General features: G+C 41.3%; 2 protein-coding genes across 5 annotated transcripts in view; both read right to left on the reverse strand.

Moving 5' to 3' along the window:
* Positions 1 to 4,182: 4,182 nt before the first annotated feature.
* The window catches only part of LOC129775656 (phosphatidylcholine:ceramide cholinephosphotransferase 1-like), a 117,233-nt gene continuing 93,561 nt past the window's right edge, over positions 4,183 to 27,854 (reverse strand). For all 3 annotated transcript variants that reach the window (XM_055780638.1, XM_055780642.1, XM_055780639.1), the window contains 4 exons: positions 15,296 to 15,687; positions 11,047 to 11,321; positions 10,771 to 10,949; positions 4,183 to 5,299 (listed from right to left, as the gene is read on the reverse strand). In XM_055780638.1, coding sequence (XP_055636613.1) covers positions 5,144 to 5,299; positions 10,771 to 10,949; positions 11,047 to 11,321; positions 15,296 to 15,687 — 1,002 coding nt within the window. In that variant the 3' untranslated portion in view covers positions 4,183 to 5,143. The remainder of the gene's footprint in view (positions 5,300 to 10,770; positions 10,950 to 11,046; positions 11,322 to 15,295; positions 15,688 to 27,854) is intronic.
* LOC129775653 (testis-specific zinc finger protein topi) lies at positions 15,722 to 21,468 on the reverse strand. Of its 2 annotated transcripts, XM_055780636.1 has the most exons (5): positions 21,246 to 21,468; positions 20,759 to 21,186; positions 19,504 to 20,702; positions 18,022 to 19,434; positions 15,722 to 17,954 (listed from the first exon to the last, which is right to left on the reverse strand). In XM_055780636.1, exons 3-5 carry the CDS (start codon positions 19,562 to 19,564, stop codon positions 17,653 to 17,655), a joined length of 1,776 nt encoding a protein of 591 aa, XP_055636611.1. In that variant the 5' UTR covers positions 19,565 to 20,702; positions 20,759 to 21,186; positions 21,246 to 21,468; the 3' UTR covers positions 15,722 to 17,652. The 2 variants fall into 2 exon arrangements, with proteins under 2 accessions (XP_055636611.1, XP_055636610.1); XM_055780635.1 differs by having other exon boundaries at positions 18,022 to 20,702.

Genomic DNA, 27,854 nt, shown 5'->3' on the forward strand with positions numbered 1-27,854 from the left:
GTGATCAGTCTGTCTCTTTCACGCTACAAGCAAATAATTCCCCTTCTACTTTCTTCCGTGCTGTTTTCATATACCGCTCCCCTAACCAACATAGTGACGAAACGGCCTCACCTAGTACCATAGACCCGTCTTGGCTAAAACCACTCTTCAGCCATCTTGGAAATCTACTGTGTTTTGTTTGTAAACAAAACACAATACGCTTGTGCCGGAGCTCGCTCGTGATCAGCCTGTCTCTTTCACGCTTCAAGGAAATAATTCCCCTTCTGCTTTCTTCCGTACTGTTTTCATATACCGCTCCCCTAACCAACTTAGTGACGAAACGGCCTCACCCAGTACCATAGACCCGTCTTGGTTTACACCAAGGTGCCTCTATATATACCAGGTGAAACAATCATATGAAATGCACTTTCAGCCATATTGGAATTGCTGTCGGTATTGTTTACAAACAGCATCAGAACGCTGCCGGCGGCTCTCTACTAACTACTACGACGCATTTTCGAACGATGCCTACTATGTTCGGCTTTCGCGAATTTATGTGAAAAAGAAGGCATGATTTGGTAGAATTTCATTCTCATTTCCACTACTCTCGCATGTGAAAGTGCAATAATGGCGTATCCTAGCAATAACAAAACAAACAACCCCCGCTCCACAAACCGTAATCCCCTTCTTATTGAAATGATGATGTTGCTTCACCTGTTATACATTGATATAAGCGCCTTGGTTTACACCAAGACGGGTCTATGGTACTAGGTGAGGCCGTTTCGTCACTAAGTGGGTTAGGGGAGCGGTATATGAAAACAGTACGGAAGAAAGCAGAAGGGGAATTATTTCCTTGAAGAGTGAAAGAGACAGACTGATCAGGAGCGAGCTTCGGCACTAGCGTATTGTGTTTTGTTTACAAACAAAACACAGTAGATTTCCAAGATGGCTGAAGAGTGGTTTTAGCAAGTTGGCCCACCTTAGGATATACTTCTACGCGCCTTGGTTTACACAATGGACATTTGAAGACATTTTTCCGTTCCATGCGAAGACATTTGAAAAAATCACCTGGCATCCCTGCTACTGAGCGCCTCGAATGGGTGGGTTGTTTACCTGCCAATGGATGGTTGTTTAAAACCAAGGCGCCTAGAAGTATATCCTAAGGTGGGCCAACTTGCTAAAACCACTCTTCAGCCATCTTGGAATTCTACTGTGTTTTGTTAGTAAACAAAACACAATACGCTAGTGCCGAAGCTCGCTCGTGATCAGTCTGTCTCTTTCACGCTACAGGCAAATAATTTCCCTTCTGCTTTCTTCCGTACTGTTTTCATATACCGCTCCCCTAACCAACTTAGTGACGAAACGGCCTCACCTTAGGATATACTTCTATGCGCCTTGGTTTAAATCAAGGCGGTATAATAAGGTGGAACGTTATGTCAGAACTGCTGTTCAGCCATTATTTGAGTTCGAATTGACAGCGACCAAACTAGAGGTGTGCAAATCAGCTTATCATGATTAACAGGTCATCTAAATGAGCTGTTCTTTATGAACAGCTCTTCAGCTCAGTTGTCAGTGCCGACTTTCAATTTGGGTCCCAAACTCGATAGCCACGAAGCCAGTTTGAAAATGTTAAAATTCAAATGAAATTTTTCACACCATATTATTAATTACTTGAAACACGTATTCCAGACTATTATTTACAACAGACTCGGCGAGTACAACATTTCCGACATTTTTACTGAGGCTTTACATTACAATAGAAAGTTTTCTTCAAAAAAAAAAAATCTTATGAGATTTTTGCACCGCCTGCAAACAAAGTGTTTTTCATTGAAATAGAATACTCATTTGATACACAGAAGTTAATTTTCATTAATAATTTGAATTTTAAAAACGTGTTCATTCTGCCTGAGAGACAATTATTATTTTTGGCGCCCCCTAAACTGGTAAACAAAGCTCAATGCCGTCAACGCGAATATAACAGTTGAAAAGACGAGGGACAAATGAAACTAAACTGATGTCTTAACACGAAGAGCGAGAGACGGTCAGTTCATTTGAATCTTACAGCTCACACACTCTCTTCAATTCTACAGCTCTTTTCTCTCCTTCATCATCATCAAAGTGAGCTGAAGAGCTGTTTGATTTTTTTTGCGAGCTGTTCCGCGTCAACTCACTTCAAAGAGTCGATTCTTCGGAACAGCTCATGTGCGGATGGCACATCTCTAGACCAAACGAACGGCTAGAGTTTTCCGAGAAAGAGGATAACAAATGGCATGCAATGATGAGTGCATACCGCTATGTGTTTGCTGCGCATAAACGTTGGTTTTGTTTACGCTGTTGGCATCATTGTTGTGTTTAGGTGACTGCTGCAAGTTGTTGTCTGCATTGCTGTTTTACGGAACGTGAGGGTTGTTGCTGTTGCTGCTGGGATTGGCAATTCAGCGATTGTGGGAGCTTTGCTAGTGGGTATATGAAAGGGTCACTACCGGCGGGCTTGTGCCGTACTGCTCTAAGTTCCATTCGCTTTGGTGGAATTAGTCGTTGGCGACCCATTAGGATTGAGTGATAGCGATACGCTGTGGATATCCATGCATATCGTTTCCCGGCGACTGCTGCTTTAGCTGGAGACTCACCTGATCGTGCGGGTTGTGAGACACAACAGCTAGTTCGATTGAAACCAGCCCAGCGTATGTATATGTTGGTGTGGACCGCTATGTAGCATAAAAATTAGACCTGCTTTGTTTATAAACAAAAATAGTCGTTGTCATTTTTTATCCCCTCTCGCATCTTCCATGCCTTATCTTCATACTGTCGAAAACGAACCACCTGTCAATACCAGCTCCTTGGTTTAAATTCTGCGGGGGTATGACTAAAACGTCAAATCCCTCATATTGCCAGTGTACCCAATATTGCTGCAGTTCACTGACATTTTGGTTCTATCAATTACTGTTGTTTACAACTGGGTCCGGTTATATATTCGAATAGTGGCTAACTTTAAACTCCATGTTAAATGTGAACACCTCCATGTGAAACCGAAACATGAAAATCGCTCATGGAGTTAGAAGTAAAGCAGCGCATTTCTCAGCGATTTCAACCCTCGCAAATGATATGTTGGTAAACAAATGACGCCATATTGATTTTGGTTTTGGGTAGCCTATATTCAATTGATGTCTAACCCCTGAAATTCTGGTGGATCAACAGCCAAAAATGCCAACGGAACCCTCGAATTCCACCACATAGAAACCGAAGACACCAAAGCCAAAGAAAGCAGCAGCGGCTCAGAAAAACGCCACCGCCGCCAAAAAGTGAACACCTGTTTACGTCCGACTAAAACATCACATCTCGCAGCAGAGTCCGCACAACGCGAAATATCAGATCCAGTTCTTTCCAGGACTATCAATATTCCTTCAAAACGAAAGAGTTTAATTTATAGTTTACCACTTATTAAAAAAATTATGTAAAACTATGATCAAAAATAATGTTTACTTTTGCATTTTCTTTGACCGGGTGCAACTAACAGGGAACTGTCGTATCAAGGCTAGAGATGTCTAAAATTTTCGTTTAATTGATTATATTATTCATATTATAAAATTGTCAGCGTTATGCCACCTTTCATTTCACACTACAAAAATCGGTAAGAAACACCGTTCCTGAGATACAAAGAGGGATCACCGGTCGCGTTAGGACCACCTTCCCCATAGGATGGACTTTTGGAAGGGGAAGTAGAGATCTCAGAGGAAAGTGAGAAGTATTCAGGTCCATTCCATTTTTAATACACTTTATTGATTTTGTGACCTGATAACGCTTCGTGGAGACTGTTCGCATGCCGATTTTTGCAAGGTTCTTACGAATATACAGGAAACCACGTTCATTTTTTGTGGACAAAGTTAATTTTTATGTTTTGAAATGGAACTGAAAAATCCAACATTATTGTTCAACAGTCACAAAAGTATTGGACTGCGAATTCAACCATAAAATGTTCTTCAACCAATGATTCTTGTAGGAAATTTTCCATTTTTTTTTTGACGTCGTTCATTTTGTGGAAATCGTGTGATTAATACATGAAAACAAGATAAAATGTGAGTTTTGTGAGTCAAAATATTGTCACGTCACGCTGGAAAGGGTCAAATATTACCTGATACGAATAGTTTGTGATATCACCACACACGTCTGGAGTTTCGAAGTAACCATAGTGCCTAACACACATACGATTTTCGTAACTTTATTGCTTATTTCCAAACGAATTTCTCTCCGGTAAAGGCACGCATTTCTGTTGGTAAAACCAACGGTTTCTGATTGGACCCTTCCTAATATCATAGTCGCGGGAGAAACTACAAATTGAACACACATTGACTTTTATGCGTTGAAGCTTCCAACAAGAATCTCACAGAATATCTGTTAATCATTACAACTAACTTCGTCTTTAATTCGTCTAAATACTACAGTAAAATTAGTTTAGTTGTCTCTATAGGTTATCACATTTTCGGGGTTATTTCCTTTAGAAAAAATCACTATCCCTAAAGACAGCTGCTGATTTTCAGTTGGTTAGTTGGGCACATTTAATGTGTATTTCCTTTCCTTCTCATCGATATTCGCCTTACTCGCTTCACTGCCATTCATTAAATGTGACTAGAGAAGTCTCCTGATAATTATAACCGTAGACTGTTAAAAGTTTGTTAATCGGACGGCGGACGAATGTTTCCCACCATAATTAGCCTTCAATCTCCCTTTCCAATAGTGTTCCTCAGCCATCATTTGCAAAACATGGCCGAAATCCAAAAGGTACGGCTTTCCGAATTTTCACCTAAATACCAACATATTTATGTACATAAAATAAACTCGACACGTAACCTAATTTATACATCTTAAAACCACATAAATATTACTATTATTTTGAGTCTTATGCGTTTGGATTAGCTACTTTCCGTCAATAGCGTTTTCACTCCCACTTCAGGTTCCACCGGAACAAAAAAATCGCCGTGTTCGACTCTCATTCGCCCAAACACATACACGCACACACATACGCACAACAAAACCCAAACACATTTATTGCTTTGGCATCGAACTAACCAAATTGTCCCGGTTCGGCGACGCTTTCGCCCAGCACTTCGAACCCTCTTCCGTTCTGGCCGCTAGGAATTGTTATGGAAGCCCGATCGACCGGTCATCAACTGTCTCGGCTTGGGAGTTTGGGTGTTCTCTTCGACCAGGGTATTGGCAGCGGGCAGTCATAGTGGAGCGGTACCGGTCCGCGGACGTTCTTCTCGAAGTACCGGAAAACGAAGAACCACCATTCGCGGCCGATGTAGTTGTGGCCGTTTTGCTGTGGGAAGAGAAAAATATATGTCGCGTTGAGAGACTGACCTGTAACTGAAATCAATTGTAACCATTCTGTATCATAGATAATTTATAACAAAATTACTAGGAAGATGCCCAAATCAGTATAGTATGCCCATAAGCAGCTTGTATGCACGAGAAACTGTGTTTTATATGTATTTTCACTTTCTTCTGTGCGTGCCTTTAATCCAATCAGTTACTGATATTAATTATTAGGTATGCCGGTAGGTTTCTTCGGTTTTAAAACAGGCGGCGTAACTTGAATTCCAGTGAATCAAATTTCCAGACATTCGTTGGACAGCTACTGTCATTGCGCGTCTTTTTCAGTATATGTCAAAAAGTTGGAGCGTAAACAACATGGTTTTTTACCACTTCGAATATGTCGAATTTCGTACCAACGAGAGTGTTTTTGCGGGGAGTGTTACTTCATTACTTCAATATGAAGAAAAAAGCGGCGGAAAGTCATCGGATTTTGGTGGAAGTGTATGGTGACCATGCTCCAACTGAGCGAACGTGTCAGACGTGGTTTGCACGGTTTAAAAGTGGTATTTTTGACATGGAGAACGAAGAACGATCCGGACCGCCAAAAAAATTTGAAGATGAAGAATTGGAGGTTTTACTCGATCAAGATCCGTCACAAACGCAACAAAAACTTGCAGATACACTTGAAGTAGCTCAGCAATCCATATCCGATCGTTCAAAAGCAATGGGAATGATCCGAAAGATAGGACATTGGGTGCCGTGTGAATTGAAGCCACGAGAAGTCGAACGCCGTTTTTTCAGGTGCGAACAACTGCTCCAACGGCATAAAAGAAAGAGTTTTTTTTTGCATCGAATCGTTACTGGCGATGAAAAGTAGGTCCATTGAGACACTCCTAAACGTCAGGCAACGTATGGATACCCCGACCACGCATCAACATCGACGGCCGCGCGGTATATTCACGGCCAGAAAGTTATTTATTTATTTGATTCGTATTACGTAACTTGAGACTTAAGTCTCATTTAAATGCTACAATGATTCGTATACAGAATAGTGTGTCACTAATACAACTTTCATTGTTTTCAATTCGACTTATTTATCTAATTTAATGATTAAAGTGCTCTAAACATTTCTCGCGTAACTTTTGAAAAGGTCCAATGTAACATTTTCATCAACTCGAGAAAAACGAAGTTGAAGACCCGAACATTAATCTGCGAATTGTATTGAAAGGTATCGATCTCTACTTTCACCACTAGCAGTCAAGAATAACTCTGTAAAACCAATCGTAACTGTTGTTCAGTGATTTGAGCTTAAATTTGAAGCCTAGGAACGAAAAATGTTACGTTGGACGTTTTGACTGCCGCGTTTGCACATTGGACATATTACGTTGCACGATGCGAATCTGTAACTAACTACTAAACAGCAATTCAGATATCAGCATTTCGTTCTAAAGACGTATTATTGTTGTTATCACTCGTTGAATTGCACTGAAATCGCTAACAACGTCTGTAAGAAACAAAAACCCAAAACGACCGAAGTACGACTTTGTGTTGTTTTGACTGCTTTGTTACTTCGGACGGTCCGAGCGTCGGTGGAAAGTGGCGTCCGAAGTAACAGCCGAGTGCTCAAAATACGAATCTGCACATTGGATATTTTTGTATCGGCGATAAAAAGATGAAGAAGATAGATAGACGATTGTTTTTGTAATGCATTCAATGATTGGAAACTAAGAGCGTGCATCCATTAACTCGATTTGTTTACTTTTGTTACATAGAACCTTTTCAAAAGTTAAGCGAGATTTCTTCTTGAAAGCAATTTTTCAATTTATTAGAGTGATATTGTTGGGCAATGAATTACAATGTGAAACGCCTCTCACGAAGAATGAGTATTTGGAAGTTGAATGTCGTGGGATAACATATTTCCTTGCACGCGCGGCTCTCAAAATATTTAATTTTTCGTGTAAATAGCCAGGATGATTTGTTCTCGCAAGATCAAATAGAAATAGACAACATCCCATAGGTGAAAATTTTACAAATGGGTAGCTAAGCAGACGATATTGTAAGTGAGTAACTCTGGAAAATCGATTCAAATTGAATACATACCGTACATATGCATACAATGCTATTTGTAATCTAGATTGAGCGTGCATTGATAATTCGAAAAGGAGAAAATCACAAGCAATGAAATGGGGTAATACAAGACTTTCGAAATGTTTGAGTTTAGTGTCTGCACTGAGGAAGAGAGTAGTTGATGCGTTTGAGCCGTGCACTGAAGGAAAAACGGCCACAATACGAGCAAAGACACGATAAAGTTATTTTTCAGCACGACAATGCTCGGCCCCATGCCGAGCGACGCGAAACCGGTCAAAACATACTTGGAAACGCTGAAATGGGAGGTCCTATCCCACCCACCGTATTCTCCAGAAACTGCTCGGTCCGATTACTACCTTTTTCGATCGATGCAACATGGCCTGGTTAACCAGCACTTCTCCAATTTTTATGAAGTCAAAAATTGGATCGATTCGTGATTAGCCGGCAAACCGGCCGATTATTTCCGCAAAAGGATCCGTGAATTGCCAGAAAGATGGAAAAAAAAGTTGTGACTAGCGATGGGCAATGCTTTGAATATTAAATTTGTAATCATTTTTACAGAATGGAGCATTAATTTTTGAAAAAACCAAGAAATTTGCTGAATTTCAGCCATCCTATAAAATAGCTGAAGTTAGTAGAATTAAGCTCGACAGAATGCTGATCAAGCGTAAGACAAAACAGGTTTATGATATCCTCTCACATCCGGGTCATTCGACTCTCCTTAACAAGGAGTTCTAACAAGAACAGCATTATGCGCTTCTTGTTTTTGAACGAGGAGTGCATACCGCATGGTCTTAAGGAAAAGGCCAAAATTTTCAACACGTGTTTTCTTTGAACGTGCGCTGATGAAAATAAAACCCAAGCGCAGCGCTGCGTATGTTTTCTGAAGACCGCAACTACGCTACGGGTCGTCCAATTACGAGCGCTTATTACTCACTCATTTCGTGATGAATTTACGATATTTTTGCATCGATCGATCTGGGAACTCTCTAACAAAATATTGAGCAATTTCTCTCCGATTTTTTTTTGAAATCGCGGTTTTCATTATCATATGAGCAATTTGAAATACGACTGATTTTTGAAATGGATGTATTCAAAATCATTGATCTATCTTTCATCATTGATGTATCTTTCAAAAAATCGTAACTCAAAATTCAGATGTCTGATTAAAATATGATGTTTGACAAAGTTGTTGGAAAATTACTAAACTATTAAGAAAACATAACATTTTAAATGTACTGTTAAAAATATCCCTCGAACAATTGAATTTATTATTAAAAGCTTGTTAAAAACTTTTTGAAAAAGGTCTCTAAACAAAAATCCCGTGTTACGATTGGTCGATTGGCATAAGCAATCTGTTTTCTCCCAATTGTTCATTCGGTCCATTTTCACTCTATAGAAATAAGAACCAGTCCCGTATGGAAGTTATGCGGTTGATGCTCAATGTTCTGCTGCGCTGAATCCCACGTTTTGAATGGTCTAACTTGCGCTCCCTCAGCTTTGCCGGCTAAAAGATGTAAGTGACATTGCGGGGATTAGTTGTGCACGTACAACACGAGTAATACCATACTTCTAATTCTCCTAATCATCATACTCCTGCCACCATCACTCGATTGTACCACTAGTGGACTGAACAAGCAATACCCGACAATCGAACTGAAAGGTCCTTTTCAAACATATCCAAAATCAATATGCAACAAAGCCCAATACAATCCTACGTCAACTATGGGATAGTGTCTCGGGTACAACCCTTTTGTAATTTGTTAAATAACAATAAAGCACATTTGTTTGTTTAATAAATTATAGCCACCAACAACGGTTCAGGTCATCTACGGTGTTTGAACGTGAAGATCGATTGAGGTTATCTGATCATCCAGCTAAATATTGGCACCTCTATAAGCCCATTTTCCCAGTCTTGGTGGTGCTCGGAATGTGAAAAAGTGATTCAACGACGGTCTTCTGGGAGATAAAAGGGGTGTCAGTCACAGGCTTTACTAGCCGCATCACAAAAAAAACCAAACGATGCACAAGAAGATTCCAACCGGACTAGTAGACCCAGGCGGCGGAAATGAAATAACGATTTGAAACGCGGGATGTAGAATTATCGATCTCTCAGTTTCATCGGTAGTAATCGTATGCTTTCCGAACTATTGAAGAACCACAAGTTTGAGCGCTACGTAGCGCTACAGGAAGTGTAGCGCTACAGTACGTACGTACAAAAAAAATTCTGTTGTCACGTGAAATATGGAAAATCCAAAAATTAAACTTAAAAGTGCATAAAACATCGAGATGGGGTGTGATCTCGAAAAAAAATTGGCCGAAAATCGACCTTCTGGGCCTGAGTGACAATGAAGGTATGGAAAAAAATAATCATCGAATTTAAAGAGCCGACCATGTACATTTTTTTTATTGACCCAAAAAATGACCTGTACAAAATTTCAGCTCAATCGGACATTAGTTAGAGGTGCCTTAAAAACGCTCAAAGACGACCAAAATTGTTTTTTCGAGATGACACCAGATTTCGACGTTTTATGCATTTTAAGTCATTCGGCATCGATTTTTAAAACTTTCTTGTACACCTGGGAATATTTTCTATGAATTTGAGTATTTGGAATCAGAATCCATCCATAAATTGAAAAGATATCAACATTCAACATTCATACACTTTTTTCCATCTGAACATTGAATGAGGATCGCATATTGAATGGTTGGATGAAATCCCACATCAAAATCTGCGGCGACAAGTTTATTAGGGGCATAGTTCGTAGCGAAAACAAGTTCCTTTTTAGTCCAGTAAAGCAAAATTGAACTTGAAGTTCTTGAGAGAAGGAGAAGAAATTCGGAGGGGTTGGAGTGTACTATCATCGATGGGCACTGGAGAGTGCATGCTATACTGCACTGTCTACGTTGTCTGCGCAAAGAATACTGCACTTTGCACCTGGTGCAAGCGGAGTATTAGCCCAACTGTAATCTGCAGACAGTGAAAAAAATTGCAGCTTGGAGGAAGAAAACATAGTGCGAAAAGCATTGTATCAATTCACGGCCACGCATCGTCAAATTCAAATCTAGTTTATAGTTAACGCGTGGTCAGCCCTCTTTCAGTGGTTGAAAACGATATGGTTGCCATCCAGGGAGGATTATGCCAAAAAGAAGCCCCAGGCGATACGATTGGCATCATGTCATCAACAAGGCGAATACATAGAACGAATTACGGCAGGTTGTCCCGTTTTTGCCAACGCAGTCCACAACGAGCGCCACAATGACGTAGTCCGAATCTTCCATAGACAACGGGGGCTCCAATGTTATCTATTGAAGGACATCGTACTGATCTGTCAGGTTTTGTGGAGGCTGAGGGAACTCAACGATTTTCGCCTCACTCTTACTTACCTTCAGCAGCAGACTATTATTCGCGAGCGTATGGTAGGTCCAGAAGAGTCTCGTTGTCACGTAGTAAGCAATCAGTACATCAATGGTATAGTGACCGTGAGCGAGCAGCACCATCACGATGCCGGTCATACTTGCACACCATGCGAGCCAATGCAGGGGCCAGAATTTCTTTGGTGAATCTTAAAAGTCAATAAATGGAAGCACATTACACAATCGTTCTTCAGTGATGACATTGTTGTCCCGGAGGGGGGGGGGGTAGGCGGATCAACGACTTACATTCAGCGATAATCATGTATCCCATCACAAGCGTCACCGTGTGGCCACTGTAGATATAATCACCGCAATATGTGTGCTTGCCATTGATGGACAACCCGAAGCCGGAAAAGAGTTGAGCGGCACGTTTCACGATTTCCAGCGCGGTTGTCGCGTTCGACTTTGGGCTGCAGTAATAGGTGACGCTCGAGATTGGCAGTACCGTCACGTACATTGTTATTGACCTCATGAAGTAGAGCAGCGACATGATGAGGAATACCCGCCGCATCACTATGAACCTGAGAAAGGAAGATTTTGAGTGAATTTAACCTACACACTTTTTGGTGATACGCATATAGCCAAATCAAATAAAATCTATAACAATTTTGCCTATTGCGTCATAATAGAGGTTTTTCTTTCATTTTTAAATGTTTCGATTTGCTGACTGGAGATCACCAAATCTACCTTAATCAATCATTAAATTGTTACAAACAGTTACCTCGCAGCTTGATAAATAATTAATGAGAAATGAGACAAATAAAACATAAGGGGAGCATTTGCAGTTAGATAAAGAAATCACGATTCTCTTAAAAAAATGCATTCCCAGCCGGATTTCGCGCCAACTCGTCTATGGGATTGGCATGAACCTCTCAGAACTTAAGGTGAAGGTGGAAGATAGCCACAAATGGCTGCCACAATGGCGCTCATTTCTTTCATCTCCGTCCCTCACCCCTCGCCCGAAAATCTTATAATTTCGCGAAACAGTGTGTAGAAAATTATCGTTTTCGCACACTTCCCATGGAGTAATATCAACCAAAATTTAATCGATTACTCACAAGATATCAAATTTTCATCTGCTGTCGCACTGTATAGTGAAAAACGTCGGAAAACTCGAGCAAGTGCTCTGAAAGTTAAATTTTCATTTTTCAATCTTCGGCAATGGTTTTGTTTGTGTTGGTGAAAGCATCGTTATTTTTTTGACACTGATGCCAGACAACATCATCGAAACAGCTATCAAAACCACTCAATAAAATGTTATTCCTTAGTCATAGCCTTTCATGTCATGAAAATCAATAGAATAAAATAGTGTTGATATCAATACAATCATTATTTTTACGTTTAATGGGTCTATAATGTAAGTTTTAGCAACTTTAACATTGGGTAAGAAAATTGTATTGCAGAGCTCGGAACACTGCCACGGCTGCCTATACTTTCAAAAACAATAAACGGAAAAGTATTACATTCAATCAAAATGTCTCAGCCAACGAAGAGAAGGTTTATAACAAATTCGCATGTGTTATAAATTTGCACATGTTACGCTCGCGTATAATCAGAATTTTACTTCATATGCAAAAATACCCCTTCTATATATTTATGTTTGCAATTGGCTTGGTTCATCGGAACATATCGTTCATACATTTAACTTCAGTATTGAATTGTTTTTTTTTTCAAATGTATTCAAAGACTCGTGTCAATGAAGCGCCACACAGTCTGATATGTGAATTGATCTATTTACATGTGCTTTGCTCTTCTCTCACAAACACTATTACCCCATTTTTACACGTGGTTTTACCTATACTACTACAATGGCTAGCTTCCACCTTCACCTTAATGAAACTTTCTTGGCGTGAAGACCTTACTTAATTAAGCAACGTGGCATACTTAGTTTTCCGAAAATTTGTCTAGACTAACATATAAAGGCGTAACATATAAATGGCGTGAAGACCTTACTTAATTAAGCAACGTGGCATACTTAGTTTTCCGAAAATTTGTCTAGACTAACATATAAAGGGTTAAATATTTTTTGATTATTTTTTATAATTTGTTTTACTCGAAAATGGTAAGTCCTACAAAAAAGTAATCTATGGAAGAGTTTGAGGAAAATAGAAGAGTTTGAGGAAGTAATTGAATTTTCAGAATAAAATACTGAAAAAATATTTTTTGAAATTCTACACTGAACTAAAAGTCGATTTTCTCAAAATGGTCATCTCAGTTTTTGTTGAAATGGCAGATAAATGATAGATACATATTTACCCTACATTGCAACTTGTGCATATTTAAGGCAAAAAAGTTTTTCTAACAAAAACTTTTTCAAGATTTTTCCTTGAAAATTTTCTATTTTTTTAGGAGTATAGTTATACAAAAAATTAATAACATGTAGAAATGGATTGATGGTGAATTTATTCACCTGAAGTAGAACTGCCTCCAACTTTAATGATTTCTCACCAGTGAGAAATTCACAAGCGTTTACATATGCTGAATTTATTCAAGTTGTATATACCTCGAATAAGTGTATCATATTTATTTTCATCCGTTTACACCTATTTTCACGTGAATAAATCCATCTATAGCTATAGATCTCCCTAATGTAAACCCGCCATTAAGTATCTATTAAGAGTTGCTGTAAGTCACTGTAGATATGATAATAATAAATGGATTGTATAGATACCTAAAGAATGAATAAATCGGCTCTGCAGTTGTTTGAAAATTACCAGTCGTTACCGGCAGCAAATGTAAAGTGGCGGAAAAGAAATAGCTAATTTCGTTTCTGCGTAATCATCAGAATTTAACAGAGAAAAGTGTGACATTATTTAGCATGAGTCAAGCCGTGATCTCCATGATTTGCAAGGATAACAAATGCAGTGCTGATATTAACCCCTTCCTGTATTATTTAATACGAAACACATAAAGCTGAGCGTTGTAGCGCCCTATGTTATGCAAGTACACTACGAGTGAGACTCGATGTTATACGGGAAAGGAACTCTTCCATAGATCACTTTTTTGTAGGGCTTACCAGTCTCGAGTTAAAAAATTTTATAAAAAAAACTAGTTGTACCCTGTCACGTTTTGTTGTGGCAAATTGTGGCAACCCAGCCATGCGGGTTGAATTTTTCATTTGTTTATGTTGTAACCACAATCCTAAATCTGTTTGGTTGTATTGTATATTGTATCCAGTGCTTGGAAATATCTGTATCACATCAATCTTTTCAGCAGAATTTCCGGCCACATTCGATCATTATACCATTGCATTCGGGATACCGAAAATGAACCAACGCCAAATCTCACAATCACAGCAAGCCACTCACAGTTGATTCATCCAGTTTTTTTTTCATTCTGTTTTTCGTTCTGTTCTGCGTTCACGGAATGTGAGCAAAACAAAATATCCCTAGTTTTGTCATTCATTGACATTAACATACCAGTTCATTCACTATCAGCATCGTTCTCGGACACTGACGAAACGGAGAAATTCGTTGAGGAAGATAAGAAAGTACAGAATGCTCATAATAGTGACAATAAATTAAATTGTTCAAGCATGCAAGGTTTCCGTCTCAGTTAAATTGCTTTCATTTTACATAGTGAATATGCAGCTCCAAATCCACTTGTCAGAAATGCTTCAAAAGAAGAATTCCGATGTAAAAAATACCGTCTTGACTCAAATTTCAAACATTTAATTCTTTTTAAATTCTGAACACACGAACATAAAATGGTGGTGTCCAAGACACGACCGCAATGGGAATATTTCGAGCTTCCTTTTGCAAACGGATCAAACTATACTATAGGATTAGCGGATGAAATTGCCAACATCCAGCTTTGGCTGACACAGTTTGCATTCGCTGCTTGGATCGATTCTGCAGAATGCCCCCTCGCCGTCCAAGCCTAAGCAATCCTTAGCTATGAGTGTGCATGCAGATCTTGCTCTTTTGTTGGCATTTCCGCTTGCGCCACCGATTTGCGTTGCCCTTTCGGAGTAACTTCAAAAACAACTGAATAAGCAAGGCACTGACTCAATGAGAAAATCACACACATATCGGGATACTGAAAATGAACAGTCACAACATTCCTGACAATTCAATGGCAATGAATAAATGTGAATGAATTCTCATGACTCGAGCTTTGAGGAAAGCTCAGAGAGCACAGAATGAATATGAATGAACACAGTTGTAAATTTGTTTGCCGTCGAATGAATGACAGTAGCATCGACAAGCAAAATAAACGCGTTACACTGATAAAAATATATTTTCAATGTTGCTTAACAAGCTCAATATTTCCAAGCTCTGATTGTATCATAGTTTGAGCTTTTCGAGTTTTTGACGCGTACACAAACGAATGCTTAATTAGGTAAGATCTTCACGCCCAGAATGTTTCATTGAGTTCTGAGAGGGTCATGTCAACATATGGTCGAGTTGACGCGTAATCCGTCACAAGTGAATGCATTTTTATAGACTTGCACTCGGCTCAACGCGATCGAAACGTCTTATATATATATACCTACCTATGCTTGTGGAAGGTAATCAGCACGACGCACGAGTTCACCACCACCATGATGAGCACCTCGCTGACATCCAACGCCCATTCGAGTGGCCTTATGTTATCCAGTACAACATCGGGTAGCGGACTATAGATGTCTCGGTCAGGTACGCGATCATGTACCATCGAGAGTGACACCGTCGCCAGAATGAAATTGAAGCAGAGCGCGAAAAATGCCAAGAATGTTTTCCAAATCTCCTTTGGAAATCGTTGCTCATCACGTATGGGGACCGGTATGTCTACTTTGATCATCACGGCGTCGCTGCACGGACCTCCGTGGGTTTCAGGCTGCTGTTGGTGCTGTTGGTGATAGGGATTATTACCATTGTAGCCATAGTCGTAAGTATCCGGCACTTCCTGCGGGAGAGAAGGAATGGCAAATCAAATTATGGACTGCTATGATTAAAGATATATCTATACAGTAAAACCTGTTTTTGTGCGGTATATGAAAAGAAGCACATTTGACGAAGTCATCGTCCATTTAGTTTTTTTCGATGGTTTACATGCATTTCAGTGCGAAAAAAGCATATTTGCGCCTCAATTGTCCAATTCTGAAATCATTCCCCTCCTCCCATCAAACAGCTGGGAGGGAACAGGATTTTTGAAGCTACTGGTGAAGTTTTGCACGATTTTTTTATGCGATTTTTTTTGTGCGGTCCCTATTCCCCGCACAAAAAAGGTTTGCCTGTATAAATAAAGATGGATCGTCAAATGTGTTGGTAATTGCGAAACCCGAGGAAGGGATCGTCCGATATCGTCCGAGACGTCTTTTTTGTTGTATATTTTTTTAATTTTTGAAAAAACGAAGTGTCCGTAACAGGATGAGTTGACCATGGTCGCCGGCATCGGAAACAATGAAATTCCCACCGGAACCATGTCATTAACTGGATCACTACCCAAACGAACGTCTGCCCCGAACCAGGATGACGGCCAAGTAGCTAGCACTTCTGTGGTTGATAGTTTAACCAATCATTTTCCTGCACCATCGTTAATCTACAATTCAACGTTGCTTCAAGGATAAACCACGGAAAGCTGTTCGATGTCACCTACTTCATCCGTGGTCCGTGCCGCAGATAATGGCGACGCTGTACACTCGTTACGGTCATCCGGAATTGATAGTTAGGTGGTTTCTCAATAAGGTTCAATCTACGGCTGCTCCCAAAGCGGATAGCTTGGAAAGCTTAGTAAATTTCGGACTCGTCGTACAGAACCTATGCAGTCATCTCCAATCGATGAGAATGAAAGCCCATTTGTCGAACCCTACTCTACTCGAAGAGCTGGTGGACAAATTGCCAGCCAACATAAAATTGGATTGGGGACTGTATCAACGTCAACTGTTTGTGGTGGACATGAAAGCATTCGCGGTCTACAAGGGAAAGGACGGCTGAATTCGGAGTGCGAATGTTCAGACGGTAAATGGCGTGCTACACAGTCCGGTTACTGGACTAGCAGTGCTTGAGGTGCTAAATGATGGTACAGCTGGAAGAGATGTCCAGCAATACTGGGATTGTTGGGGAAACCGATTAGCCTGACCACCCTGTCAACCGTTTAGTTGCCGAAAAGGAATCTTCCGAAGAGCAGTTGACAATTGTCATATTCACACAACCAATAGAAATAGACCAATAGGGACTGATAGAAAACGTAAACAAACACAAAACAATAGAAGGATCAATAACGTGGAAGCTGAATAGAGAATTTACGATAATTGAATATTGAAACCTTATTTAAATTAACAAATTAAACTAATTGTAAGTACAAATAACATTGAATTACACCAAACCCGGAAAATAACATGTAATTACATTGAAACAGATAAAAGTAGTAAACATTGCACAACAGTCCGACACAGATAGCGAAATAAATAAAGAGGGCTATAAATGAGAGTTTACATACGAAAAACATAATGTCATAATAATTATTGAATAAAATTTCTAGCTTAAAGCATTCTCCAATATAACGAGTTTGCTAAAAGGAATTCAGAAAAGCTTGTGGTCACGACTGGGTCACATCACCTCCTCAGAAGATCGATCAATGAGGAGAACGTTTACTTAGTAAGAAAACTTGAATCTTCAATCAATTTCGAGTCGGCTAGTTTATCATAAAAACAATTAAACCGAAAAGCGATGTTTTTAATAGTTAAAGAGAAAATTGAACTCGTATTATGTAGAGACGAATGAACTCTCAGAGTTTAAAGTCTCTCTAATTCAATACCTTCCACCTTCCTTCGTATTATGTAAAACAAAATGCAATTGATTTTCTCAAAATATTTTTTTATATTTTCACTCCAAAAATGTAGTTCATTAATCAACGTATGATAGCATTTCATAGTATCTCGATATCATTCAGAATCGGTTGGAAAAGAGCATCATCAAGTCGCACATCGCCGATGTAAACCACCGACGAGTCTGAGGCCTGGGGCATATTTTCTGCATCAGGATGCTTCGCCTGTAGCCTTCGAGTTTTTTTCGGCCGTGAAGAAAGTTCTCTTTCCTTCTTCCGATTAGTCAATGTGGTTCCTTGATCAACCGATCTGATCATCGTATGTTTCACACGGATGTGCTTATCGCGATCACCCCGTTGACGGAACATTTTCGGACAATGGGTACAGGCAAATGGTTTCTCACCTAATGGATCAAATAAACCTTGTATTAATCGAACGCTAGTATGCATACATTGATCTAAGTTGCTCACCCGTGTGGATTCTTTGATGATTTTTCAAAGCATCTGCCCGATAAAAACGCTTCTCACATTCATCACAGCCATAACGACGTTCGCCCCGGTGAATGAGACGGTGTTGATAGTATACCGATCCGGTTAGGAAACGCTTGTCGCAAAGTGTGCAATGGTACGGTCGTTCTCCGGTGTGGCACTTGCGGATGTGATCCTTCAAGTCGGGTCGAATGGTAAAGCTACGATTGCAGCCAACTTCCGGACAGGTGAACGGACGAACACCGTTATGGAAACGCAAATGTTGCCAAAGATGGCTGGATTGTGTGTATGTTTTACCACAAAGTTCGCAAAGGTATGGCCTAGTCGAAGAACACGATGGCTTCGTTATCGTTGCCATGGACGTATCGATCCGTGGACGTTTGGTTCTTGGGGCGCTACGCTTGTTCTGAGCGTGCTCCTCGGTGAAATGAGAGAAAATCAACTCGGCGTTGTCAAAAGTTGTTCCACATACTTCGCATCCTGTTTTGAATGCGTACAACGAATCTTTGCCACTTACGCGCGAAAGACGTGGAAATAAGTGATAGTTCCCATATCGATGTTCATACAGCGATGGCAAATTTTCAAATTGCTCATCACAAACGTTACAGGAGAAATATCGGCATAAATCACCGAATTCCGCTTTCCATGCTTTCCTGAACATACATTCGTTAAGCCTATGGTACAAAAGAACCTCAACGGTGGATACCCTAATCTCACATAGCGTACATTCGTAGCCCATTTTTGGGTCATGCAATGATTCATGCCGATATAAAGCGGGCAAATCTGAGAAATATTTCTCACAGAATTCACACTGAAAAATCGTAGACAGTATTACAATACGGAACGCCTGACGTAGCCGAATCTTGTCGCCATCCATATAAATTCCGTTTGTCGCTTCCAGCTCATACTCCCAGTGCACCGTATCCAGATGCTCCATCATTGTATTAAGCGATCCAAATATTATGCCGCAATGGAGACATTTCAGGCACACCTTGAATGGTTCGTATGGTTTCTTCTTACCATCGTTCTGCTTCGTGGCAAGTGATAGCTGTTTATCCGGATGGCATATGACCATATGTTTCGTGAGGCCAGATTCATGCACAAACTTTCGAGTACAGAAAGAGCATCCATGCATTTCCCGTAGACTGAGCTTGGGAGCAGTTATCTTACGCTTTGGTTTGCCTTCCTCAGGATGATCATGTTTCCCTTTTCTGAGTAGCTTTTTCCATTGCGCCATATTTTCCTCCAGCAACCGGAAACACGGATGACTGGAGAGTGCACCCCAAGGTTCGATGAGCTTTTTGCTCTCATCATACTCGCAAACGTGTTCTTCGAAGCTGTCCGGTGAAAAAATCTGATCACAGTTAGCGCACTTCACCTGGCACTCCTCCTGGGCTGTGGAAAGAGAAAATGTTCTTTCTTGCTCTGTTTTATTTCTTCTTATCAACAACCACCAAAGCTTACCAGAACAATCTTTGGAAAAGTTTTCCTCGATCGGCTGAACGGCGCTGGTCGTAGCAGCCATTTTTCCACTTCAACAGACAGAATGCAAAGACAGCAAAAAAATGCCGATAGCCAGTGACCGAAGAATGAGTTGGTTCCGTTGATGTCTGTTGCTTGGCAACAACAATGTCGTAGATCAAGGGTACATGTGTTGTGCACGATAAAAATAATAATATTTCAAAAATAGATAATTTTTCACTGATACATTTTTGATTTTGATTTTGGGAAAGAAAAACCTTAATTTTATTCTGCTGAATTCGAATGCACTGAATTCTTTTTTACGCGATTTTTTCTACGTGTTATTTTAACGCATTCTTTTTTAATTTCGTGATTTTTTTATGCGTTTTGCTCGAAATTACGCGATTTGGCAATGCCTATTCGCGTTGACGACATTGCGGCCGAGGACATAGTAAACGCGGTGCGGTGTGATGCGATGCAGAGCGAATCATTGGAGCTCATCGCTAGTGATCCCCGATTATCGTTCGATTAATCGATTAATCGAATACTTCCCACATTCCGTTTTGCCTGCCAAGATCGGGTCGATGAAATGTCAACAATCGACCTCAAATGCTGCCACCTTGCAATCGAGTTATCGACCTTTCATATGCATTCATCGAACAACTTGACGCCACTTTTTCGCCAACATGTGCAAGGCGTCGACCTGCTTGCAGCGCTGCTTCCAGCACTGCTTGCCGCTTGTTTGTATTGGTTTGTTATTGAAAATGAAAAGGAAATACATTGATCGATTTTAATCATTTTATTGAAGAAAAATAATAAAAAACCATGTATAATAAAAATAAGGTATATAATGGAATCGGTGCATCCGGGTTGTCTGGATAGACGATTCAAATCCGACTGAGTACATTGATGAATACCTCCTTGCCCTTGATGACACAGATATGTGGCTGAGGAGGATTCTTCAATGTGCGTGAAGCACGGGATCTCCGATGGGGAAAATTGCTCGAAATTCTATCGATGGCCAGGTCCTGCTGCTGTTGCTGTTGATGCTATTCCCCGGAATAGCACCCTGGACTTAAAGGATACTGCTGCGGGAAAGCTGATGCTGTTGGCTGGTGTGACAGAAGTGGAAATAAGCAATGTGGTGATGAGGGAAATCATCTTTCTCACTCGCCGATTGATTGAGTCGGATGTATTCATAGCTGAAACAAAATAAAATTATTAGTAAGTGAAAAGCAGAAATGAATTCCCTACTCACCAGTTGTATGATCCGGATAAAAATGCGAACATTAAAATATCATGCGACTACGTTCGCTAACCTCGCCTATTTTCATTCTACTATACTACGGAATCAGTGCATTCGGGTTCCTCCGGGGTGGTAATTCAGTGATAAATACCTCCTTGTCGTTGAGTTTTCGTGTCTGAAGAGGATTTTTGAATGTGCGCGAAGCACGGAACCTCTAATGGGAAAAGTTCCTCGCAATACCATACCATGGTCAAATTCTGCTGCTGCTGCTGTTAATGCTGTCCCCCGACATTGCCAACAGGGGTTGGAGGTTACTGCTGCAGGAAAACGGATGTTGTTGGCTGCTGTGATAAAAGTGGAAATCCGCACTGTGCTGATGGGAGAAATCATCTTTCTCACTTACCGATTGATGGAAGCGAACGAGTCGAATGTATTCATAGCTGATAAGACAAGATAAAATAAATAATAATTAAAAAGCCGAAATATATTTCATACTCACCAGTTGTATGATCCATTTGTTTTTGTTTGAGATGACAGTTTAGCGGAGTGGAAAAAAGAACCACCAGTGATGCCATTTGGTTTGTTTAATTATTCAGTATTTTCGACTAACGAACTATCCGCGTTGACGATATTGGGAATAGGCATGACAGTATGGATTTGCAGAAGGAATGAATACACTTTTAAAATGAAAATTATGAATGAACATGATTTTTCCATAATCAAATTAGTACTCTATGTAAGTGAAAATCACCATTGCCTGCAAGTGGTGAAAAAACATCATAAAAAATATGTTTTGAGATAATTTTATATTATAATGACAAGTTTTTTTGAGAATATCTGAACGTCTATAGAAAATAATTCAAATTAGGGTCATGACAACGTACTTTAAGTAGAAAAAATTATACCAAGAAAAAAATTTCATACAAATTTTAGCAAATATAAACTGATTCGGGCCGACTAATATGATAGTCTGCCTCACACAAACTAATGCCGTATCCAGATGTCGATACCTAATCGTCGTCATCGTGAATAGGTAACAGCGTTACGGTCGTTGTTAGGTCGATGTTTTTTTCGTCGATTGGATTGTGGGTTCCTACAGAAATCGATTATAAATCGAACGAATACTGCACAACCAATAATCGAAGCGAACGAATAATTTACGTCGATTAATCGATCCAAACCCTGAGCAAAAAAACCGTACGGCCGCTGCAGTTTTATGCGCGATTCACATTGAACGTTACGGAGAAGAACGTCTACGTTCCGTCAAGACGTTGACATCAATTCACACATGCAGTCAATGCTTGTACCAGCACCGTCACGTCAAATGTCAAACGAATGATTTTTTCAATGTTATTCATGGTGTCGCCATCTACAACAATTTTAAATTAAATTATTGTTTTCTACAAATTCTGCCGGTCGTTTTCGTTGAACGTATGCTGACGGGTCGTTACGTTGCCGGTGTATGAGAATGTTTTCATATGAATTGCATGGTAGAATAATTGACCTAACGGAACGTGACGGGACGTGAACGTGACGTGGATGTTGTATGTGAATCGCACTTTATCCTGAAAATCAATCATTATCTTTGACGCTCTCCTAAACTCCTAAAAGAAGCTCAATGCCGTCGATTCGAAATGAGCTTCGTTTACGAGTTTAGGGGAGCGTGAAAGATAATAATTGATTTTCAGGCGGAATGAACACTTTTTTGATTCCAGATGGCTTTCTAACAAATGAGAAATAATAGTCTAACTAATTATTTCTCTCGGTGTGACGATTAATCGATTTGGAGCGATTAATCGTATCGAATAACAAACTGCTGAAAAGTATTCGATTAGTGGATAAACGATTAATTTCAAAAATCGGGAATCACTACTCATCGCGTGCTACGACATACTGATTGCTTTAGATCAAGCCGCTTGTATAAATGTATAACAGGTGAAGCAACATCATCACTTCCATAAGAAGGGGATTACGGTTTGTGGAGCGGGGGTTGTTTGTTTTGTTATTGCTAGGATACGCCATTTTTGCATTTTCACATGCGAGAGTAGTGGATGAACTGGATGAGAATAAAATTCTACAAAATCATCCCGTCTTTTTCACATAAATTCGCGAAAGCCGAACAAAGTAGGCATCGTTCGAATAAGCGTCGCAGCAGTTTGTAGAGAGCCGCCGGCAGCGTTCTGATGCTGTTTGTAAACAATACCGACAGCAATTCCAATATGGCTGAAAGTGCATTTCATATGATTGTTTCACCTGGTATATATAGAGGCGCCTTGCTTTAGATCACGCGTTTTTTTATGTTTCATTCCACTCCATTCTACATGTAAACAACTCAGAACAAGGATGCCAGATATGAATGGAAAGCCCTTCACGTACCGTTTTCATTATTTTCATTTTGTAAATTAGAATTAGAAGAAATATAATAAATAAGAATAAGAAGAAGTTTTATAATTCGTCGAACAAAACGAAAATAATAATTTAACAGCTCAATCTTAATTTTCGTTCGCTGAGTTCGATTGTGAAGATATTTATGAAAATCGTCTGGCAACCACCACTTACGTTCACTCGCGGCAAAACACTCTACACTAGAGATGGGCAAAACGTCTCAGGGCAGAACGATTCATTTCAGTAAGCGCTCGTTCATTGAAACGATCCGGCTCTTTTTTGAGCTGGGACTCTTTCCAAAAACGGCTCTATTTTTGAACCGTAGTTCATTTGTAAAGAACCGTGGATCGTACGCTCGAACCTAAGATAAGATCAGACAATAGGGGATCTTTTACAGACCAAATTTCTGTCAGATACAGACCAAATTTATGTCAGTCGTTCTGATTTATGATTGGCTGATTTCGATCAATTTTGTAAACAAAGCCGATTTCTTCAGTGTTGCCAATAAAAATAAATAGCGTTGGATTTGTATTGAATTTAGAAATGGTGAATTTAATTTATATTACGATATTTAGTTTTTAAGCAAATGTGAAGGAATTATATACAAGTTTATGTATGTGTTTTTTCACAATGGAGTAAAGCGAACGGCAAAACACTCATTTGTCAATTTAGCTTCGTTAGGTCCCTAATGCGATTTCATGTTTCGGAATATAATTTCCATTGCTAAGAAGAAATGGAAAGTCTCATCATTCACTATGCAGATGGCAGAGTTGTTAGCTCTTGTTCGTAAATATGAAAATAGAGATGGTTGATACCATCCAGGTTGTGTTTTGCTGACTACCAATTGTTACACTGCTGACATGTTCTTTTCCGCTAACTTATTTTGACGATGTAAAGAGCAACGAATTTTGTTCTGTTCTATCGAGGAAAGTTTTCGCTTCATCGACGGTGTACTCATAGTCGAATTCAATATTCATGTCATCCACATTATCACTAAAATTAGATGAAGCTGAAATTCGATATGATGTCGATGCTGCTTCACTGTTCACCAATTTCTGGGCTGAACATTCTTCTCGCCGCTTTGATAGCAAGTCCATCAATCCAACAAGATGTTCTTGTGTATCGGCTGTATGCGAAGCATTCGGTACTACGGTCATGTATTGCGAAAGAGTCACGATTTTCAAGTTGTTTCTGAATTACAATGGAGTTGAGCGCCGTTGTTTTGCACGAATCAACGAGAAAAGATTCTCCAGACAATCTTGGACGAGTTGTTATGGATATCATTATTATATTATAGATATGGGTATTTAAAAGACTCATTTTATCCTTTATCCTTTTTGAGATTGCCTTTCAGAAAATATTAAATTATTAAATTCGCATCAACCAAATGTCACGATTTTTTTTTTTTTTTTTTTTGGCAGACTCATCTCACTTCTTAACTAGGCGAACCTAGCCAGAATTTTCACCTGCCCCGGGCTTCTAAATGTCAAAGGGGGACTAGGCTCTGCGGAATGCACGTATCTGCATGCTCGTGCTGTTCTAGTCCTGACCGAGGATTTGTCATTCGCGCAGGTGCTAAGAATGACCGACTTTTGGATGCCGACCAATTCCTTCTCGATGTTCAACACCTTTAGCGCTTCCAAAAGTGTCTTCGGGATAATTCCAGTTCCAGAGAGAACGACTGGAACAATTCTTGGGACCTCCCTTAGCCCCCACAGTTCCTTGAGCTCCACGGCCAATGGTCGGTACTTGCAGATTTTGCGACCGTGGGTCTCCTCCAGATTCTGGTTCAGTGGAATAGCGACATCGATGATGGTGACTTTGCGGTCGCTCTTGTCGTAAACCATTATATCTGGGCGGTTGTGGTGGATCGAGAGGTCGGTCAGAACAGTGCGATCCCAGTACAGCTTGAAACGGTCATTTTCCAGGACAGGTGCAGGCAGGTACCGGTAGTTTGGTACGTTGTCTTCCAGTAGAGCACATTGGAGCGCCAGTTGTCGATGAACAATACGGGCCACGTTGTTGTGGCGCTCGGTGTAGGCTGCGTTGGCCAAAACGGGACAGCCCCCCATGATGTGCTCTATGTTTTCACCTGGTTGATGACACATCCGGCAAATGTCATCAACATCTTGATGCCAGACGTACCGCCTGCAGTTTCTCGTCGGCATTATCCTGTCCTGGATGGCTATCATGTCGGCTTCTACTACTGAAGAGAGTTCACCACGCGTTAGCCACAGATTAGATGCGGCCTTGTCGACGTGTGGCCGGTCCAGTTGATGGGGGTGGGCACCATGCACTGCCTTCTGCTTCCAAGCTGCAATCTTCTCCTCCACTGTCTGCAGATTGCAGTTTAGTTGGTACTCCGCTTGCGCCAAGTGCAGAGCGCTGTATCCTCTGTCAGCGGCGCAGACAGCCCGGTATAGCGCGTTCTGGTTGGCGCGTTCTGCGAAGTACTCGCGCAGTTGTCGTACCTGGGCAACACACAGTGCAGAAATGTCGACGATTCCAAGTCCCCCTTCTTTGCGTGGTAGTGAAACTCTCTCGTCGCCAAACCTTATTTTATAGCCATGACCGTTTCTATTGAGCGTCCTACTGAGGGGGTTCAGTGCCAGACAAAACCAAAGCGGGCTGAAAGAGTCGCCTTGGAATATCCCCCTCTTTATCTGCAGCGTTCTAGACTGCAACACATTTTCCCCATCACTGAGGTGCAGAGACGTGCTCCACTGCCTCATCGCATGCTGCAGGAACCTAACGACGACGGGATCAATCTTGTATAGCTCCAATACCCGGACGAGAAACGAGTGAGGTATGGAGTCATAAGCCTTCCTGTAATCGATGTAGGCCATACTTAGGTTCCGCTGGTTATATACCGCCTGGCCGACTATGGCTGCGTCGATGATGGCCTGGTCTTTGCAGCCATGCGTATTTTTCCTGCATCCTTTCTGCTCTTCTGCGATGATGTGATGCTGTTCGCAGTGAGCAGAAACTTTGGCGGTAATTATGCTGCTCAGTATTTTGTACAGACTCGATAGGCACGTTATCGGTCTGTACTTTGATGGGTTCAATGTGTTGCTGTCTTTCGGGAGGAGGAAGGTGACGCCACGGGTGGCGAATTCAGGAAGGTTGTGTGGGTCACGTAGCACCTTGTTGAAGCACTCAGCTATCTTTGGATGTGCGACGGTCAGCTTCTTGTGCCAAAAGTTCTGGACACCATCGGGGCCCGGTGCTGCCCAGTTCCTCAGGTACCGCGAGGCTTCGCGGACATCGTTCTCTCCGACGATGATAGCTGGCATCTCTCCAATTTCACCACAACTCTCCTCCTCCCGTCTTAACCACATTTGCCCTTCGCGATATTGTACTGGGGTTTCCTAAATACCAGCCCAGAAGTTCGTCACATCGCTAATATCTGGCAAACCTTCGCGGTAGTCGGGCTTCTCGTCGCTAATGTAGTCGTAGAACGCTTTTTCGTTATCTCTGAACATCCGATTTTGTTCCTGGCGCTTTGCAGAGTCAGAGTAACGTTTCAGCCGTTTAGTTAGGACGTTCAATTGCTGTACCACTGTGTCGAGTTTTTCCGTCAGCTGGTGAGCTCCCAGCTGGCGAAGTTCAGTAGGCCGCACGATCACAGCAACTTGGCGACATAATCTCGCCGATCTGCTGCCTCTTTTGTACGCCATCAGTCTTCCAATTGCGGCGCGCTTGTTTAGGATCCGTTGCTCCAATCTCCGTCGCCATGGAGGCTCACGCCTTTCACGGAGATGTTGGAGCAGTCCGCCTCTTGGCCTAATACGGTATCCTAAACTTTTGGCGGTCGCCACAGCAGCGCAGTAAACTTTCAGTTGCAGCTCTTCCATGTTCTCAGCATCAACCAAGTGCAGCGGAAGAACGTGCTCGTTCATGAGCTTTATTGCACTTGTCAGCCTGCGGGAATACTGCAACTTCGGGATCCTGGGGCGCGACAATGGGTCTGTGTCGCGGAACTGTGAGATCGCCTCGTCGTAGTGGAAAACCAGATCGCGTAGTAGTTGTTGATCTGGCTGTGGATCTTCCGGCTCAGGGGGTTGTTGTACTGTGGCCTCCACTGGTGCTGATTCGCGTGCCCCACTCGCGAATGAAATGCTCAGCCGTACTGAACTTCGTCTCGACACATCGCTTGCTCTGCTTGTTCTGGAGCTTAGTTCTCTCTGCACCTGCTGCTTGATCTCGTCGACTTGCGTTTGGGAGAGCATGTTGTTGCGTACTATCGCTCTACGCCTCGCGTTCATCGCGTTCTGATCAAGCCTCGCGACGAACTCTGGATACGCTTCCTCGAACATTGTTAGTATTCGAGGGCGACCGCTCATGTCCGTCTCCAAAGCAATGCAGATGTAATAGGCGCGGACATGATCCGGCGCCTAGTGGTACCCACAAGTGTGGACGACTGTCGTCTGGCAGTCGCAACACGTCTCGTAGGCGCAGCGTTTCTTGGGTGATGTCGATGGCTGCTGTTTCCGTGTGGCGGTAGCTCTCCGGGTTGAACCCGGCTGGTGGCCCGCTCTTGCACCTCGCCCTCTAGCCGCTGGCCGCTCGCTCTTACGCCCGTTCCAGGACCAGCTCCAGTTCGGGGACCCTCCTCGGGTGATCGCATTCTAATTACTCTTCGTGATCGTAGCTCCATTTTATTGGGTGTATCTACTTTGCCCGGGAGACAGCGGGTTGGCAAGGTCTCCATGACCCGGGAGGC

This window comes from Toxorhynchites rutilus, chromosome 3 (genome assembly GCF_029784135.1).
Source record: "Toxorhynchites rutilus septentrionalis strain SRP chromosome 3, ASM2978413v1, whole genome shotgun sequence".
Classification (NCBI taxonomy): Eukaryota; Metazoa; Arthropoda; class Insecta; order Diptera; family Culicidae; genus Toxorhynchites; species Toxorhynchites rutilus.